This window comes from Natator depressus, chromosome 2, assembly GCF_965152275.1.
Source record: "Natator depressus isolate rNatDep1 chromosome 2, rNatDep2.hap1, whole genome shotgun sequence".
Lineage (NCBI taxonomy): Eukaryota > Metazoa > Chordata > Testudines > Cheloniidae > Natator > Natator depressus.
The window spans coordinates 489,842-506,765 of record NC_134235.1 but is presented as its reverse complement, the minus strand read 5'-3'; the positions used below and the strand labels follow the sequence as shown (position 1 = coordinate 506,765).

General features: G+C 52.0%; 1 protein-coding gene across 17 annotated transcripts in view; it reads left to right on the top strand.

The window, feature by feature from the left end:
• The window catches only part of SCRIB (scribble planar cell polarity protein), a 232,708-nt gene that overhangs the window by 201,570 nt on the left and 14,214 nt on the right, over positions 1-16,924 (top strand). For all 17 annotated transcript variants that reach the window (XM_074943613.1, XM_074943609.1, XM_074943619.1 and 14 more), the window contains 4 exons: positions 1,669-1,833; positions 2,592-2,731; positions 3,144-3,181; positions 4,141-4,215. In XM_074943613.1, coding sequence (XP_074799714.1) covers positions 1,669-1,833; positions 2,592-2,731; positions 3,144-3,181; positions 4,141-4,215 — 418 coding nt within the window. The remainder of the gene's footprint in view (positions 1-1,668; positions 1,834-2,591; positions 2,732-3,143; positions 3,182-4,140; positions 4,216-16,924) is intronic.

Below are 16,924 nucleotides of genomic sequence, written 5' to 3'. Positions count from 1 at the left end.
TGACTGGAAGGGGATCTTGGGCTCAAGCCTGAGTCAGATGCCATGCACTATAGACATTCCCTTTCTAGTTGCTCTGCCCTTTTTGGAAGTCAGACTAGATCTATTGGTCCATTCTGGCCTTAAAACCTATTAATAATTCTGACACTCCTCCATTATCATTGCAATTTCAAGGGACTCTTGACTCATAAAATTCCCACATTCTTTCTCCAGCTTTCCCCAGAGCTGTTACATAGCATTTCAGTTCCACAGCATTCTTGGGGGTTTGGCTGCCAATTAAAGGCCCTGCTTGCTCTGGGTTTAAAGACCCTTGAGGTGGAGTATGTCCTTGTCTGCTTGCTACCTCTCCATGGCTGTGTCTGCACTGACAAAGAGCATGTAATTCGCCATATTTTAGCTCCCCCCCAGAATGAGATGACATGGCACCACCACAGACACCTGAGCTCAGTCTGCTCTGCAGCTTCCTATGTTCCTACCACAAAAGGCGGTGCGCTTCTGGAGAACCACGTCTCCTCTGTTTGCTAGAACTGGCTCGGTCCTAGGTGCAGTGTAACAGTGATCAGGGGCCAGAGCTCAGGTCTCCCTCCAAGGGGAACCCCATGTACAACTCCATGAGCTGCTTGGTAGACGGAGGTTTAGGTTGCCCTTCAGTCTCACTGTATTCCTTATATTGCACAATGCAAATTGTATCACTTTCTGTCTAATCTTCTGTCTTCTGCTTCTTTCCAGTTGTCTGATGTGTGTCCCCCCACCACCCACACTGCTGGGCTTTCCCCCACACCCTCTGCCATCAGTGCCCTGTTAGGACGCACACCCGTACCCACATGCTGGTCCCTGGGCCCTACTGGGACATGAGCACCCCTGGACTCCTCCGCTTGTGTACTCTGTGAGGCCCGACCCCTCCAATCACTGCCATGTGTCTCCTGTCAGGACACCCCCACACACCTACATTGGCACGCATGTCTAGGAAGGGTGTGTTTGAAAGGCCACGGGCACATGCCAGTGGGGGAGAAGTGTGTCCACAAGGGAGCGAAACACATCTTGTGAATCCCTCCACTGCTCTGCAGTGCACACATGCCCTCTTGTGAACACACTTTTCCCCGATGTGTGCCTGTGCCATTTTGGATACACGCATCCAGCATATGGCAGACACAGCCCTCCCTTGGGTGCTTGTCCACTGTCTTGGGCCCCCTTCCCTTTCTGACAGGTGCATACAGACACCCTCTCCCCCAGCTCAGCATGCATCCACCCTGTTTGCCTCAATCACCCCCCCCCCACTTGTGTAAGCACCTTGTCAGTCCCTCCATGTGTCTGGCGTGCCTACCATGTCTAGTCCCTCCCACCCAGTGCATACCAGCCAAGGGCAGAAGTCAGAGTCTAACTGCTGGGGCTGGGAAGGGCTGTCCCCATTGGCAGGTTATTCCTGAATTGCACACCAGGGTGTTCCTGCCCCACTCTCTGAAGCAGCTGGTGCTGGCCAGGCTCAGAGATGGGAGCCTGGTCTGATCCTAGCCAGTGCCTGCATCAGCCCTTCACTCCTCCTCTCTCCAGGGTACATTCCAATCTCTTTTTTCTCTCTCTTTGTCTGTCTCTTTCTCTCTCTGTGGTCGACTGCTATGATGTTCATCACCACTATCTTCTCCTCGTCCTCGTCCTCCTCCTCCTCTTCAGATCCTCCACTCTTGAAGACAGTATTAAACAGTACGAGCAGGATCTGGCCAGGAAGCTCTACCAGTCCCGACAGCGGGCACCTGCACCAGGGGCCAGGCCAGCTCAGGTGTCTAGCCCAGTGCAGAGTCACGTCTCAAGAACCCCTGGGTCAGGAAGTCAATCCAGGTGTGCACAGCCCCTGCCCCTCCAGCTGCATGTTCCACAATCCCTATCTGTATTTCTGCCTCGTATTGCAGCCATCTCTGCTGCTGCTCTAGGAGTGAGGAGAAATGCCCCCCCCCCCCCCCCCCGCTGCAGTGTGTTAGCGCTCATTGCCCCCTGGTTCTGCAGGCTGATGGCAGTTATCTAACCAATGAGAGAGAGAGAAGGTCTCCAGCTTGGGGAGCCTCCGCTGCCAAGTGCAGAGCCCATCCTGCCATAGTCAGTTCTGAATTTCACAAATGCCAGAAGAGGGGCAGGATGCAGTGGCACTGATGGAGTGTGGGGGAGATCAGAGTGCCTGAAATAATCCTCATGCCCTTATGGTTTATACCTGCAATTCCCCTCCCCCTCCTGGCCTGAATGGTTCCCCATCACATCCCCAGGCACCTCTGGAGAGCCCTGCAGCTTCTCACTTGGGTGTACAGTGCTCGGCTGTGTCTGTCCCAGATTCACACACACGTGTGTGTGTGTCAGGAGGATGTTAATGGCTGATCACAGCAAATTCAGCTGGTTTCTGAATTCTCTCCTACGCTGACTTTCTCTGTCTGCCACAACATATCCTCACCCTCTCCACAGAGGGAACAGGGGAGCCAGTGCTCCATCCCTGCCCTCCGACATTCAGTCCCAGAGCCATGGGCTAGCTGCTGTGCACAGAAGAAGGCATTACTCATAATTCTCTTCAATGATGCTGATGTCCACTTTCTCCCCATCCTCTGAGGCAGGATGAAGTCTCTGGAGCAGGATGCTCTCAAAGCCCAGATGGTGATTGCCAAGTCCAAGGAGGGGAAGAAGCGCAGCACACTGGAACAGCTGGCTGAATCACCTTCACCTGCTCCCACCCCGTCCCCAACGCTTCCAGAAGGTACTGTATGCCACAGTGTCCTGGGAGGGGGGTTCACCACATCACTGGGGAGAGAGGCCAACATCTGGGCGCTAGCCAGGACTCTTCCAGATGTCCCAGACACAGGCCCACTGAGAGTGAATTCCCCTCTTCTAGGCTGAGAGGGCACTTCTAGGGCTGGGCTGGAATCTTTCAGCCAGGATAGTCCTGGCTTGTATGATCCTGACAGAGCCCCACCCCTTTGCCATGTTATTCTCCAGGGAACCCAAGCAGTGGAAACTCAACACCATAGCCCGAGAAACAGGAGAGAGAAATGACCGTGTGTCTGGGAGGCTTGGCATAGCCCTTTATAGCGCTTAGGCATGCTGCCAAAGGGGGAAGGGGTGCATAATACATTCCTCACTAACCAGTGCTTCTGCCTCTTCTTTTTCAGATTGCAGCCACAGGAATGTCACTTCACCAGGGAGGCTGGTAGGAGTTGCTGCCACCCCCTCTCTGTCTTGTCTCTAAACCTGGGATACCCACCCACTGACCCTCCCGCGAGCCAGGGAGGGGAGAATGGCCGTATGGCTGGGATGTGGGATCCCTACTCACATACTCATGAGAGTGACACAGGCCATGAGAGTGAGCCACCTGGCCCTGTGTGCTCAGCCATGTCTGTTGCTGAGAGCCCCAGTTTCACAGCTGAGATTTGGTCTCATTTCCCTAGTTTCCCATTTCACTTGTCTGTGAACCTGTCCCTTTCCCACACATTCCATTTCCATCCCCTCTGCTTCTTCAGTTCAGCCTCTGCGTTTTACCCTCAGCAAGCCTTTCATGCCTGAGACACCTTCTACAAGCTTCACAATACCTGCTCCCAGCTGCTGTGGTTGTTTTCATTACCTCCGGTGGCCCCAGCTGAGATCAGTGCTGGGCACTGTACGCACACACTGAGAGACAGAGCTCACTGTTTACAAAGACAAGACTGGGGAGAAGGGAACTGAGGCACAGAGAAGGGAAGAGGCTTGCCCACGGTCACATAGTAGAACCAAGAATATATGGAGGTTTAAAATCCTGACCCCAATGAACTCCATGGGAGTTTGCCATTGATTTCAGTGGAACCTGGATTTTCCCCAGTTCGGTGCCTGATCCAGTGGACTACCCTGTATATGCCCAGGGTTTTAAGGCACCCCTGTCCTTTGCTGGCCCTGAGCCTCAGAGTATGAAGGATTATATCCCAGAGATGACTTGTTGCAATAGACGATTGTTCATGCAGGTCCTGGTGCCACCTTTCACAGATGAGAAGTGTCACCATTGCCTTTACCCAAACCATTCCTTCTGCCCTTGTCTCCTGATAAGCCTTTCCACAGTGTGCTGCAGCCCTCTGCTTGCTGCTGATCCCTCGCTCACTCTCTCTCTCTCTCTCTCTCTTCTCTTGCTGTCCCTTCCAGTCCATGTCTGAAAAGAAGTTTGACTACCGGGAATTTGCCGCTATTCCTTCTTCCAAACCTGTTTACGAAATTCAGGTATAAGCTGCATGCAGAATTCCTGTCTTCATACAATCGCCAGCTAAGCAATCAGGGTCTGATTCTGGTTGGCTTCCTCTCACCTGAAGCTCTGTTATGTGACTTAGAGGTCTAATAGAGGGTCCCTCAGGGTGGGGATGTGTATTGTGGGTAAAATGTCTTTGGAACATGGCAGAATCATGGTGTATGTCACAGAGTGTGAATCTGGCTCCCCAGCCTGGATCTCATCCCACCTCCTGGGACATCTGGAGACCAGGTCATTAATTCATTGCTCTTAGCAATCATGCCAAAGGGTCTCTGCAGCTCAGTCTATGGGTGGAGCTGAGACAAACGGGGCTGCTGATGCAGTCTCCCTGTCTCCCCTGGGATTAAATGGAAGCCTGACTAGTTGACATGCTTCTGGCCTTTGGGAAGAAACTGAGCTGTATTCAACAGAACATGTCTCCCTCACTAGTGACCTTGAAGATTTCCCTTCTAAGTAAGAATTATTCATAAAGGACCATTGTGATGGGTGATGCCAAAGCTTCCCAGCAGTTTTTTCTCCAGCTGACTAGGAATGAAAAGTTCCTCTTGCCTAGTACAGGAGAAGCCTCACAATCTACTGGATGTTTGGGTACAGGACATTGTGCACAACTGGAAGTTGTTGCAGCTGCAGTTTCCATGGAAAACCAGAGAGTTTATGCCAAGCAGAACTCCCATTTACCTTTCCACCGTCTGTTCCCCAGACTCTTTAGCTGAGGCAGCTACTGCAAATGAGAGATCTGGTACCATTCAGCACCTGACAAGGAACCACAGAAACAGAATTATTGAGACAGGAAACTAGTCCATAGAGCCCTTTCCATGCAGGATGCAGTGGTGTGGCATGAGTAGTGACCTCCCTCTGAGCTGTAAGAGCAATTCATGAGTTACTCATTTTAACAATTTGCTGATCCATCAGTTCAAGCTCTTTATTACACGCAGTCAAATGGGATTGTGGGGAAAATCAATCCAAATAACAAAGAGCTGGATTTTTTTAAAACATTGTGGATTTAAATCATCCGTTGTTAGCAATGTTAAAATATCACCACAGACCTCCCAGTGCTTTTAGGGTTACCAAACAGGGGCCTTATGGGCAAAAACCTTGGTGCCAACATCTGACAAATTGTTTGAGTGAGAGACTGTTGACCCTGACATAATTAACAAAGAGCTAAGCATCAGGGAACTAGAACAGAAGAAATACTAGGACAAGAATGCCGAACAGTTATTCCATTGCAAGTAGGAGGAATATTAACTTCAAACCAGAATGTGGCTGACAACCTGCCAAGGAAATAGCTGCGCCAGCAGCTCCAATGTCACAAACCCTGAGGGTCAGTCCTGTGCAAGGAACTTGAGACTTCTCCACAAAGCCAAAGAGGACACTAGAGCTCTGCTTTCTGAGGACCTCCAGAATGCTGCTCACAGACGGCACAAACCCCTCGCCAGTCACTGGCAGTCAAACATCAGGGACAGCAAACACAGGCTCCATGTGGCAGATCCACCTCAGCAGCTGAACAGACCACTGCAGAGGAACTGAGCCGTGGCCATGTGGTGAGAGAGCCATTGGGCCTCAGAGATAACAGTTCTGGATAGATGTCTGTAGCAGAGAATAATCCTCTCATCCATGCTGGGTTAGGTCATCTCCTCAGCCTCCAGCCTCAGTGTTTCTGTCTGGGTGTGTCATTAACAAGCTGTTTGTCTGGGGTAGCTGATTTGGCTGATATTAGGGTTAATTCACATTTGATTTTCAAAAAGGAAGATGTAACAGTAGCCCCCAGGGATATTACCTTTGTTACCCTGGCCCAGGATGGGGTGGGAGCCAGGAAATGAAGAGTAGTTTCCCAGCGCTCATTTATTACAGTGGTATTTAATCTGCTATCAGGAGGCAAAGATCTCAGGCCCAGGAGTCTCACCGTTCATCCCCCAGAGCTAGACTGGCATTGGCAGAGCTCAAGGTAGCTGCGAAGGGTTTGGTCTATACTGTTACCCACGTTATCCCTTAGTTACAATTTTGGCCACTCTCAGATGGTTACTGCTCTGTAGTCTCTAAATGTCTTCATTGTGCACACAGACACAAATCATTGTCAGATCCCTGGGCCAGATGAAGAGAGAGGGACAGAAACTTAAGTGCTGATGTTGGGAAATCACTGCTGAAACAGACTGAATCATTCATAAAATTGTAGGACTGGAAGGGACCTCCGTAGGTCATCTAGTCCAGTCCCCTGAAGTCATGGCAGGACTAAGTATTATCTAGACCATCCCTGACAGGTGTTTATCTAACCTGCTCTTAAAAGCCTCCAATGATGGAGATTCCACAACCTCCCTGGGCAATTTATTCCATTGCTTAACCACTCTGACAGGAAGTTTTTCCTAATGTCCAACCTAACCCTCCCTTGCTGCAGTTTAAGCCCATTGCTTCTTGTCCTACCCGCAGAGGTTAAGAAAAACAATTTTTTTCTCTCCTCCTTGTAACCACCTTTGACATACTTGAAAACTATTATCATGTCCCCTCTCAGTCTTCTCTTTTTCACACTAAACACACCTAATTTTTTCAATCTTCCCTCAGAGGTCATGTTTTCTAGACCATGTTTTAATCAGTTTTGTTGCTCTTCTCTGGACTTTCTCCAGTTCATACACATCTTCCCTGAAATGTGTCATCCAGAACTGGACACAATACTCCAGTTGAGACCTAATCAGCATGGAGTAGAGCAGAAGAATTACTTCTCATGTCTTGCTTACAACATTCCTGCTAACACATCCCAGAATGATGTTTGCTTTTTTTTGCAACAGTGTTACACTGTTGAGTTATATTTAGCTAGTGATCCACTGTGACCCCCAGATCCCTTTCCACAGTACTCCCTCCTAGGCAGTCATTTCCCATTTTGTATGAGTGCAACTAATTGTTCTTCTTCGACCGCTTGCTCATGTTGATTCCATTGTAGGTGTTCACGTGCCCACGTGCACAGCTGTCAGAGACTTTTGCCTTAGCGGTACCTGTGGGGCCGGCTATGGCACCCTCGGGAGTTCTGTGCTGATGGCTCAGTATATCAAGCACCGCGGCTCTGCACCCTCTCAGTTCCCTCTTACTGCCCGTGGTGGTCAGTCGGAGCACTTCTGTCCCTTGCTACACCGGGAGAGTCCACAGCACCTCCGCTGCGTGCAGCAAAGGACCAGGCTAAGGCTCCCCTTGAGGGCAAGCCCACCGGAAGGGCCTCGCACAAATCAGATGTGTGACACGGGTCTCCGGAGCCCAGACAGAGCCAGAGGTCTCCACGTTCTTGGTTGCCACGTCAGCCCAGGTCTCTGGCTAGTCGCTATGAGTCGCCAGCACTGCACTCTCGATCTCTGTTATCGCGCGGAGGTTCACCCAGGCATCGTTGATCACCCTGGTACCAGTTCTCGTCACACCGTCAGTCACCATCATTGAGACCTCAAGGGCAGTCCGTGACGCAATGCCACTTCCCCTACCCCCAGCACTGGTCAGACTGGTCCCAGAACCGGCCTCCGGCAGCAACAATGAGCCTTCAGACTCAAGCCTCCACAGCCCTGCCCTGGTCACCGCAGGGAGACAACTTCATGGGCTCGGAGGCACAATTTAGTCCCTCGCTCAGACAGCATGAGTGGGCTCCAGAAGGCACATTAGCAGCATTGGTGCCAACCTGGCACCAAAGCCAGTGGCTGTCCCAATGGCCGTATTGGAACACATGGAGCGTTCCTGTCATGCCGGTGCCCCACTCCTGCCAGCCCTCGGTTGCCGCATCAAACAGACCACAGGCAGCACCCCCAGCACCTGCAGCACCGGACTTGGTGCAGGACGTCCCGGCAACCGCCTCAGGTGAGGAGCCAGTACCCACCCCAAGGCCACTGTCCCTGGTGGGTGGAGACACCATCGAGGCCCCCCTGGCCACCCAGTCATCTTCCTCCTCCCCGGACGAAGTGGTAGCGGAACCATCCCGAGCTAGTCCACCGGATGATTTCTGCGAGAATCAGGATCTGCTCCACAAGGTGGCAGCTAACTTGGGCCTCAAAGTGGAGGAGATGGAAGAGCAGACGGACAAGCTTTTTAACGTGTTCTGTGCGTCCGCCCCAACCCAGGTTGCGCTCCCAGTTCACAAAGGGCTCCTGAATATCGCCAAGGCCATCCTCCATCCTGCCAACCTCGAAAAGGGCGGAAACAAGTACTTTGCCCCCGCAAAGGGGTTCGAGTACTTATATACTTATCCGCCATCGGGTTCATTGGTGGTGTCAGTGGCCAATGAACGGGACAAACGGGGGCCCACCAGTTCTACCCCTAAGAATAAAGAGGTGAAAAGATGACTTATTCGGCCGAAAGATTTTTTCTACGGCTAGCCTCCAGCTTCAGGTGGCAAATCACCAGGCCGCTACAATTTTAACTTGTGGGGCTCTCTCCTCAAGTTCAAGGATTCTGTGTCCCAGGAAGCGGCCCAGGAATTCGCCACCCTGGTGAAGGAAGGGACCGTGGCAGCTCGGTCCTCTCTCCAGATGGGCCGGGACGCCGCCAATTCAGCTGCGCAGGAGGTCTTCTCAGCAGTGGTCATACGGCGCAGTTCCTGGCACCAGACCGCCAGCCTGTCACAGGAGATGCAGGCCTTGATCCAGGACCTTCTGTTTGATGGTGTCGACCTGTTTTCTGATCAAACGGATGCTCGTCTGCATGGCCTAAAGGACACAAAGGCGACCCTCTGTTCCCTGGGGATGCACATGCCTCAGTCGTCTAGGCAGCCGTTCTGGCCTCCCCCACCTCCCAGTCAGTGGCAGCCTCTGCAGGGGCCAACGAGGAAAAGGGACACTGGGTTCAACTGCCGCCGCCCTTCAACGTCCCAATCTCCTGCGGAGCCTGGCCCAGCAAAACACCAGGGGGACCAGAAGCACTCATTTTGAGGGTGCGCTTGGGAGCGATGCATCGGCCAACTTCCCGGATCCTTCCCACCCCTTCCTCAACCACCTTTTCTCTTACTGCTTGGCCTGGTCGCGAGTTACCTTGGACCGTTGGGTCCTGGTCATAGTGGCTCGGGGCTACACCCTGCAATTTTTGTCCACTCCTCCTTCCTGCCCCCCCCTTCCCCGTCCCTCTTCAGGGACCCTTCTCACAAGCAACTCCTCGTTCAGGAGGTCAAAAACCTCCTACACCTCGGGATATGCAAGGAAGAGGATTCTACTCCCGCTACTTCCTAATCCCAAAGGCAAAAGTGGGGCTCAGACCCATCCTGGACCTGCAGGGCCTCAACAAGTCTCTGTTGAAGTGGAAGTTCCACATGGTATCCCTGGCCTCCATCATCCCTTCTCTGGTTCCGGGGGACTGGTAAGCGAATCTTGTCTTAAAAGACGCTTACTTTCATGTCTCTATCTTCCCGGGGAACAGATGTTTCCTGTGCTTTATAGTGGCAGGGCGCCACTTCCAGTTTACGGGGCTGCCCTTTGGCCTGTCCTCGGCCCCCAGGATGTTCACAAAATGCGTGGTGCCGGTGGCGGGTTACCTGAGGCGACAAGGGGTCCAGATCTTCCTGTGTCTCAGTGACTGGCTCATGAAAGACAGGTTTCAGGAATAGGTCCAGAGGAGCCTTGATCTGGTGCACTCCACCTGCAGTGACCTGGTCTCCTAATAAACACAGAAAAATCCATGTTAGCACCGGTTCAACACATAGAGTGCATCGGTGCGGTTCTCAGGTCCAGGCGGGCCAGGACTTTCCTGCCAGAAACACGTTTTCAAGCCATGTCTGACCTGATCATCCACATTCAGAGCCACCCTCTCACCACGGCCCACACGTGCCTGCGACTGATGGTGGCCACGTGCACCTATGTGGTAAGCCATGCCCGGTTTCATCTGAGGCCCCTACAAACATGGCTGGCCTCGGTCTATATTCCCAGCAGGCACCCTTTGGGTGCCGAGCCATGTCCTCTCTTCGCTCTACTGGTGGCGGGATCCCAGGTCAGTGCTTCAGGGAGTCCCCTTCTTGACCCCGGAACCCTCACTCCCCTTGGTCTCGGACATGTCGGACCTGGGCTGGGGGGCCCATCTGGGTGACCTCAGCACCCAGTGCCGTTGGCTGCAACATGACCTAGCCCTTCATATCAATGTCAGGGAATCAGAGAATCATAGAATATCAGGGTTGGAAGGGACCTCAGGAGGTCATCTAGTCCAACCCCCTGCTCAAAGCAGGACCAATCCCCAACTAAATCATCCCAGCCAGGGCTTTGTCAAGCCTGACCTTAAAAACCTCTAAGGAAGGAGATTCCACCACCTCCCTAGGTAATGCATTCCAGTGTTTCACCACCCTCCTTGTGAAAAAGTTTTTCCGAATATCCAACCTAAACCTCCCCCACTGCAACTTGAGACCATTATTCCTTGTTCTATCATCTGCTACCACCGAGAACAGTCTAGATCCATCCTCTTTGGAACCCCCTTTCAGGTAGTTGAAAGCAGCTATCAAATCCCCCCTCAGTCTTCTCTTCCGCAGACTAAACAATCCCAGTTCCCTCAGCCTCTCCTCATAAGTCAATGTGTCCCAGTCTCCTAATCATTTTTGTTGCCCTCCGCTGGACATTTTCCAATTTTTCCACATCCTTCTTGTAGTGTGGGGCCCAAAACTGGACACAGTACTCCAGAAGAGGCCTCACGAATGTTGAATAGAGGGGAACGATCACGTCCCTCGATCTGCTGGCAATGCCCCTACTTATGCAGCCCAAAATGCCATTGGCCTTCTTGGCAACAATGGCACACTGTTGACTCATATCCAGCTTCTCGTCCACTGTAACCCCTAGGTCCTTTTCTGCAGAACTGCTGCCTAGCCATTCGGTCCCTAGTCTTTAGCGGTGCATGGGATTCTTCCATCCTAAGTGCAGGACTCTGCACTTGTCCTTGTTGAACCTCATCAGATTTCTTTTGGCCCAATCCTCTCACTTGTCTAGGGCCCTCTGTATCCTATCCCTACCCTCCAGCATATCTACCTCTCCTCCCAGTTTAGTGTCATCTGCAAACTTGCTGAGGGTGCAATCCACACCATCCTCCAGATCATTTATGAAGATATTCAACAAAACCGGCCCCAGAACCGACCCTTGGGGCACTCCACTTGATACTGGCTGCCAACTAGACATGGAGCCATTCAGCACTACCCGTTGAGCCCGACAATCTAGCCAGCTTTCTATCCACCTTATAGTCCATTCATCCAGCCCATACTTCTTTAACTTGCTGGCAAGAATGCTGTGGGAGACCGTGTCAAAAGCTTTGCTAAGGGCAAGGAACAACATGTCCACTGCTTTCCCCTCATCCACAGAGCCAGTTATCTCGTCATAGAAGGCAATTAGATTTGTCAGGCATGACTTGCCCTGGGTGAATCCATGCTGACTGTTCCTGATCACTTTCCTCTAAGTGCTTCAGAATTGATTCCTTGAGGACCTGCTCCATGATTTTTCCAGGGACTGAGGTGAGGCTGACTGGCCTGTAGTTCCCAGGATCCTCCTTCTTCCCTTTTTTAAAGATGGTCACTACATTAGCCTTTTTCCAGTCGTCCGGGACTTCCCCCGATTGCCATGAGTTTTCAAAGATAATGGCCAATGGCTCTGCAATCACATCCACCAACTCCTTTAGCACTCTCGGATGCAGCGCATCTGGCCCCATGGACTTGTGCTTTTCCAGTTTTCTAAATAGTCCCGAACCACTTTCTCCACAGAGGGCTGGTCACCTCCTCCCCATGCTGTGCTGCCCAGTGCAGTAGTCTGGGACCTGACCTTGTTCGTGACCTTGTTCCACTTCTTGTAAGCTTCTTTTTTGTGTTTAAGATCAGCAAGGATTTCACTGTTAAGCCAAGCTGGTTGCCTGCTATATTTACTGTTCTTTCTACACATCGGGATGGTTTGTCCCTGTAACCTCAGTAAGGATTCTTTAAAATACAGCCAGCTCTCCTGGACTCCTTTCCCCCTCATGTTATTCTCCCAGGGGATCCTGCCTATCAGTTCCCTGAGGTTGTCAAAGTCTGGTTTTCTGAAGTCCAGGCGTGCCAGGCTTTCCTGCCTTGCCTGAAAGGCAAGGTGTTGCAGGTCCTGACGGACAATACTGCCACAATGTACTAAATCAACAGGCAGGGTCGCACCAGGTCTTCAGCCCTTTGTCAGGCTCAGCCTTTTGGACTTTTGTGTGTGGCACAACATTCATTTGGTGGCTGCCCACCTGTCCGGTACCAAGAACATCCTGGCAGATCGCCTCAGCAGGACCTTCTCATCTCACCACGAATGGTTGCTCCACCTGGAGGTGGTCAGCCTAGTCTTCCGAAGGTGGGGGACTCCAGACTGAACAGGAAGTGCCACATGTTCTGTTCTGTTCTCTGCAGGGCAGGGACAAGGGCTCCCTGTCAGATGCCTTCCTGATCCCATGGTCGGGAGCACTCATGTATGCCTTCCCACCGGTGCCGCTGCTCCACAGGGTCCTGCTCAAGGTGAAATGAGACCAAGCTTCAGTCATCCTCATAGCCCCGGCGTGGTCTCGTCAGCACTGGTTCGCCATGCTCCTGAGCCTTTTGGCAGCCACCCTGTTACAGCTGCCTCTTTGTCCAGACCTACTGTCCCAGAACCACGGCAATCTGCTGCACCCGAACCTGGTGGCACTGCACCTGACAGCCTGGTTCCTGCATGGCTGAGCAGGGAGGAGCAGCAGTGTTCCACCGGTGTCCAGCAGGTCTTGCTGGGCATCAGGAAGCCCTCCACCAGGGCTATCTACATATCGAAATGGAAGCAGTTCACATGTTGGTCTACGGATCACTGTATCCAGGCGGAGAAGGCCCCTCTGCAGGATGTCCTAGACTGTTTGCTACACCTGAAGCTCCAGGGCCTGTCGCTGTCCTCGATCAGGGTGCACCTGGCGTCTATTTCAGCTTTCCACCCTCTGTTTCAAGGAAGGTCGGTCTTCGCCCATCCCATGACAGCGCGGTTTCTGAAAGGTCTGGAGTGCCTTTACCCGCATGCTGAGTCCTGGTCCCTCCTTGGGACCTGAACCTATGCTCTCTAGGTTCATAGGGCCCCCCCCCTTTGAGCCCCTGGCTTCCTGCTCCCTTCTCCTGTTATCCTGGAAGGTCTCCTTTTTGGTTGCTATACCTTCAACCCATAGGGTGTCCAAGATTAGGGTGCTCACGTTAAAGCCCCCGTGTACAATCTTCTTTAAGGACAAGGTCCAACTGTGTTCACCGCTGGCCTTTCTGCCCAAGGTCGTCTCCCAGTCCCACACGAGTCAGGACATATATCTTCCAGTCCTTTACCCGAAGCCTCATGCGATGGATGAGGAGCGCAGGCTGCACACCTTGGATGTTAGGCGGGCTCTGGCCTTCTACATAGAGAGGACGAAGCCATTCCGTAAGTCTACGCAGCTGTTTGTTGCTGTCGCGGACCGAATGAAGGGTTGTCCAGTGTCCACCCAGAGGATCTCATCCTGGATCATGACTTGTATCCACAATTGCTATGAATTGGTGAAGGTGCCCCCGCCACCAATTGTGACAGGCCATTCCACTAGGGTGCAGGCCTCGGCGGCAGCTTCGTCGCTCAGGTGCCGATCCAGGAAATCCAGGCTGATGCTGGTTTCAGCAGAGCAGTACTACAATCTGCTTGACTGTGAACTTCAAGCCCACCTCCTGCGATTCTGCTTGTGAGTCACCTACAGTGGAATTGACATGCGCAAGCACTTGAAGAAGAAAAAATGGTTATTCACCTTTTTGTAACTGTTGTTCTTCGAGATGTGTTGCAAGCACCATCCCTAGGACCCAGGGCAGAAGTGATGAATCCATCACTTCTGGGACCGACCCATCACTTCTGGGACCAGCCGCGCCTGGTGCCGGCCAGTTGCACTGGCGGCCTGCGGGGCCCCCAAAGCACAGGGCCCGGAGCTGTCGCCCCGATTCACCATACCTACTGGACAGCTCTGTATGTTGCTCATGTCCATTCCATTAACCGCCCTCCTGACCCTCTGTTGGAGTTGTCAGCAAGAAGGATCCAAGAGGGCGCAGGGCTGGTGGTGCCTAATATACCACGCCTTGAGGGCGCCGCAGCCGGCTCTATGGGTACCGCTAAGGGAAAAGTCTTCGATGGCTGTGCACATGGGTGCACACACACATACAATGGAATGGACGTGAGCAACACATCTAAAAGAACAACAGTTACAAAAAGGTGAGTAACCGTTTTTTCCTTCCAAAGCGGCGTACTTTGCATTACCTTCATTTCTCCAGTTTGTCCAGTTTGTTTGGGAGGAGAGGTAGATACGCTGGAGGGGAGGGATAGGATACAGAGGGCCCTAGACAAATGAGAGGATTGGGCCAAAAGAAATCTGATGAGGTTCAACAAGGACAAGTGCAGAGTCCTGCACTTAGGAAGGAAGAATCTCATGCACCGCTACAGACTAGGGACCGAATGGCTCGGCAGCAGTTCTGCAGAAAAGGACCTAGGGGTTACAGTGGACGAGAAGCTGGACATGAGTCAACAGTGTGCCATTGTTGCCAAGAAGGCCAATGGCATTTTGGGCTGCATAAGTCAGGGCATTGCCAGCAGATCGAGGGACGTGATCGTTCCCCTCTATTCGACATTGGTGAGGCCTCATCTGGAGTACTGTGTCCAGTTTTGGGCCGTACACTACAAGAAGGATGTGGAAAAATTGGAAAGAGTCCAGCGGAGGGCAACAAAAATGATTAGGGGACTGGAACACATGACTTATGAGGAGAGGCTGAGGGAACTGGGATTGTTTAGTCTGCAGAAGAGAAGAATGAGGGGGGATTTGATAGCTGCTTTCAACTACCTGAGAGGTGGTTCCAAAGAGGATGGTTCTAGACTATTCTCAGTGGTAGAAGATGACAGGACAAGGAGTAATGGTCTCAAGTTGCAGTGGGGGAGGTTTAGGTTGGATATTAGGAAAAACTTTTTCACTAGGAGGGTGGTGAAACACTGGAATGCGTTACCTAGGGAGGTGGTAGAATCTCCTTCCTTAGAAGTTTTTAAGGTCAGGCTTGACAAAGCCTTGGCTGGGATGATTTAGTTGGGGATTGGTCCTGCTTTGAGCAGGGGTTTGGACTAGGTGACCTCCTGAGTCCCTTCCAACCCTAATCTTCTGTGATTCTGTGATTCAGATCATTTTTAATTTTAATCCTTATTAAACATTATTTTTTCCAAGCTCATGCTGAGGTGGTAATGCAAGCCAGGGGAGCATTCTTCCCACAGGCTACCATGGAGCAGCCTTCACTGGGAGAGGACACACCCACAGATGGCCAGGCAGTCACAGGCCAGGAGATCTTCTGGAACTCTCACACAATAATGGCCATGAGTAATGCTTCCTACCACTTTTGAGTGGCTAGGAAGAGACCACATCCCTTCTTGGCATTAATCACACAGGCCTGCCAGTCCGCTTGGATTACAGCATTGCTGTTGACTGGCACTAGAAAGCATCAGTCCTGAGGAAACTACACTGGGGCAACATCTGCCTCCTCAGCAACACAGGTCACTTCAGGCCCATGCTCCACTCCCATAGAGCCCTGCAGCTAATCCAAGATCTCTGTCCTTGTTTCCAAAGCACAAACAGATCTGGGTCTGGATACCTGAGGCTCATCTCACTCTCCAGGACCTTCCCCACCCTCAGTGAGTCTGCTGCTCAGGCACAATGGGTGAAACTTGAGCGGGCAGGAGTTGGTGCTTCTTGGGGCTCACCCAGGACTGTAGAACTCCCTCCTGCAGAGCCTGGGAACTACCACAAACCCCTCAGTGTTTTCTAGTCCAAATGCAAAGTGCACTTGCCCCTCCCGTCCGAAACAACTGCCCAGAACATGTCAGTGACTAATCACAATAATGCCCCTGCTCACACACTCTCCTCAGGGTGAGGGATGACGAGGCAGGCCGTGTATCCCTAGCAATGGATGCAGTATGTAGAGTTGAATAGCAAAGATTCTAGTGGAACCATTGTCGTGGAGGAGAGAGCTCCTTTACTCACTGGAGGACTCTGAGCTTATTCTTCCAGAAAGCCATTTTCCCAGAGAGCTCAGAGATTTCTGTATCCAGGACAAGGTGCTAGGTCCCTGTACCTCCCACTCTAGCAATGGGCCTAGTCCCTGGAGCACCTCAAGACTTATAGCCCTGAGCAAAATTAGTTTCTTTTTAACTGTTCTGAGTCTCACTCTGGCTTGAATCCCAAGGCAGGGGGCTGCCAAGAGGATCTCTTGCAAAGAATTCCATTTGCTGAAATGTGCCTCCGTTTACCGAGGCCTCTGAAACTAGCAGGAGCTCTGGAGTTTGACAGTTGCCAGCTAGCAACCCTTCCCCAGGCTGGCTGCTGCCATGCGCTGGGCTGTCTGTGCTTCCTGTCTCATCTAAGGGAAGGAGTTTACTGAACCAAAAGAGAATGGATTCTGCTGCTGAGGAAGTCAGTCTAACAGATGCTGCAGGCTGTGGGTGAGAGTCCAAGGCCTTCAGAGAGGCTGTAGATTCCCATTGCTCTTGCCATCCTCCCCATCTTCTGTCCTCCTTACTATTCCTGCCCTACCTATTTCTCTCACTCTCTCTTAATCCAACTAGGGCAGCAAGGGGATACCCTGCTGGGCACACTACCTTCCTCCCCTGAATCCAGCCCATGGGCAGTGCAAAAGCTGCCCAACTCTGGCACTGGGCATTAACATGGGGTCATTTGCTCTTTCTGAGTTCCTTTGATTCAGCC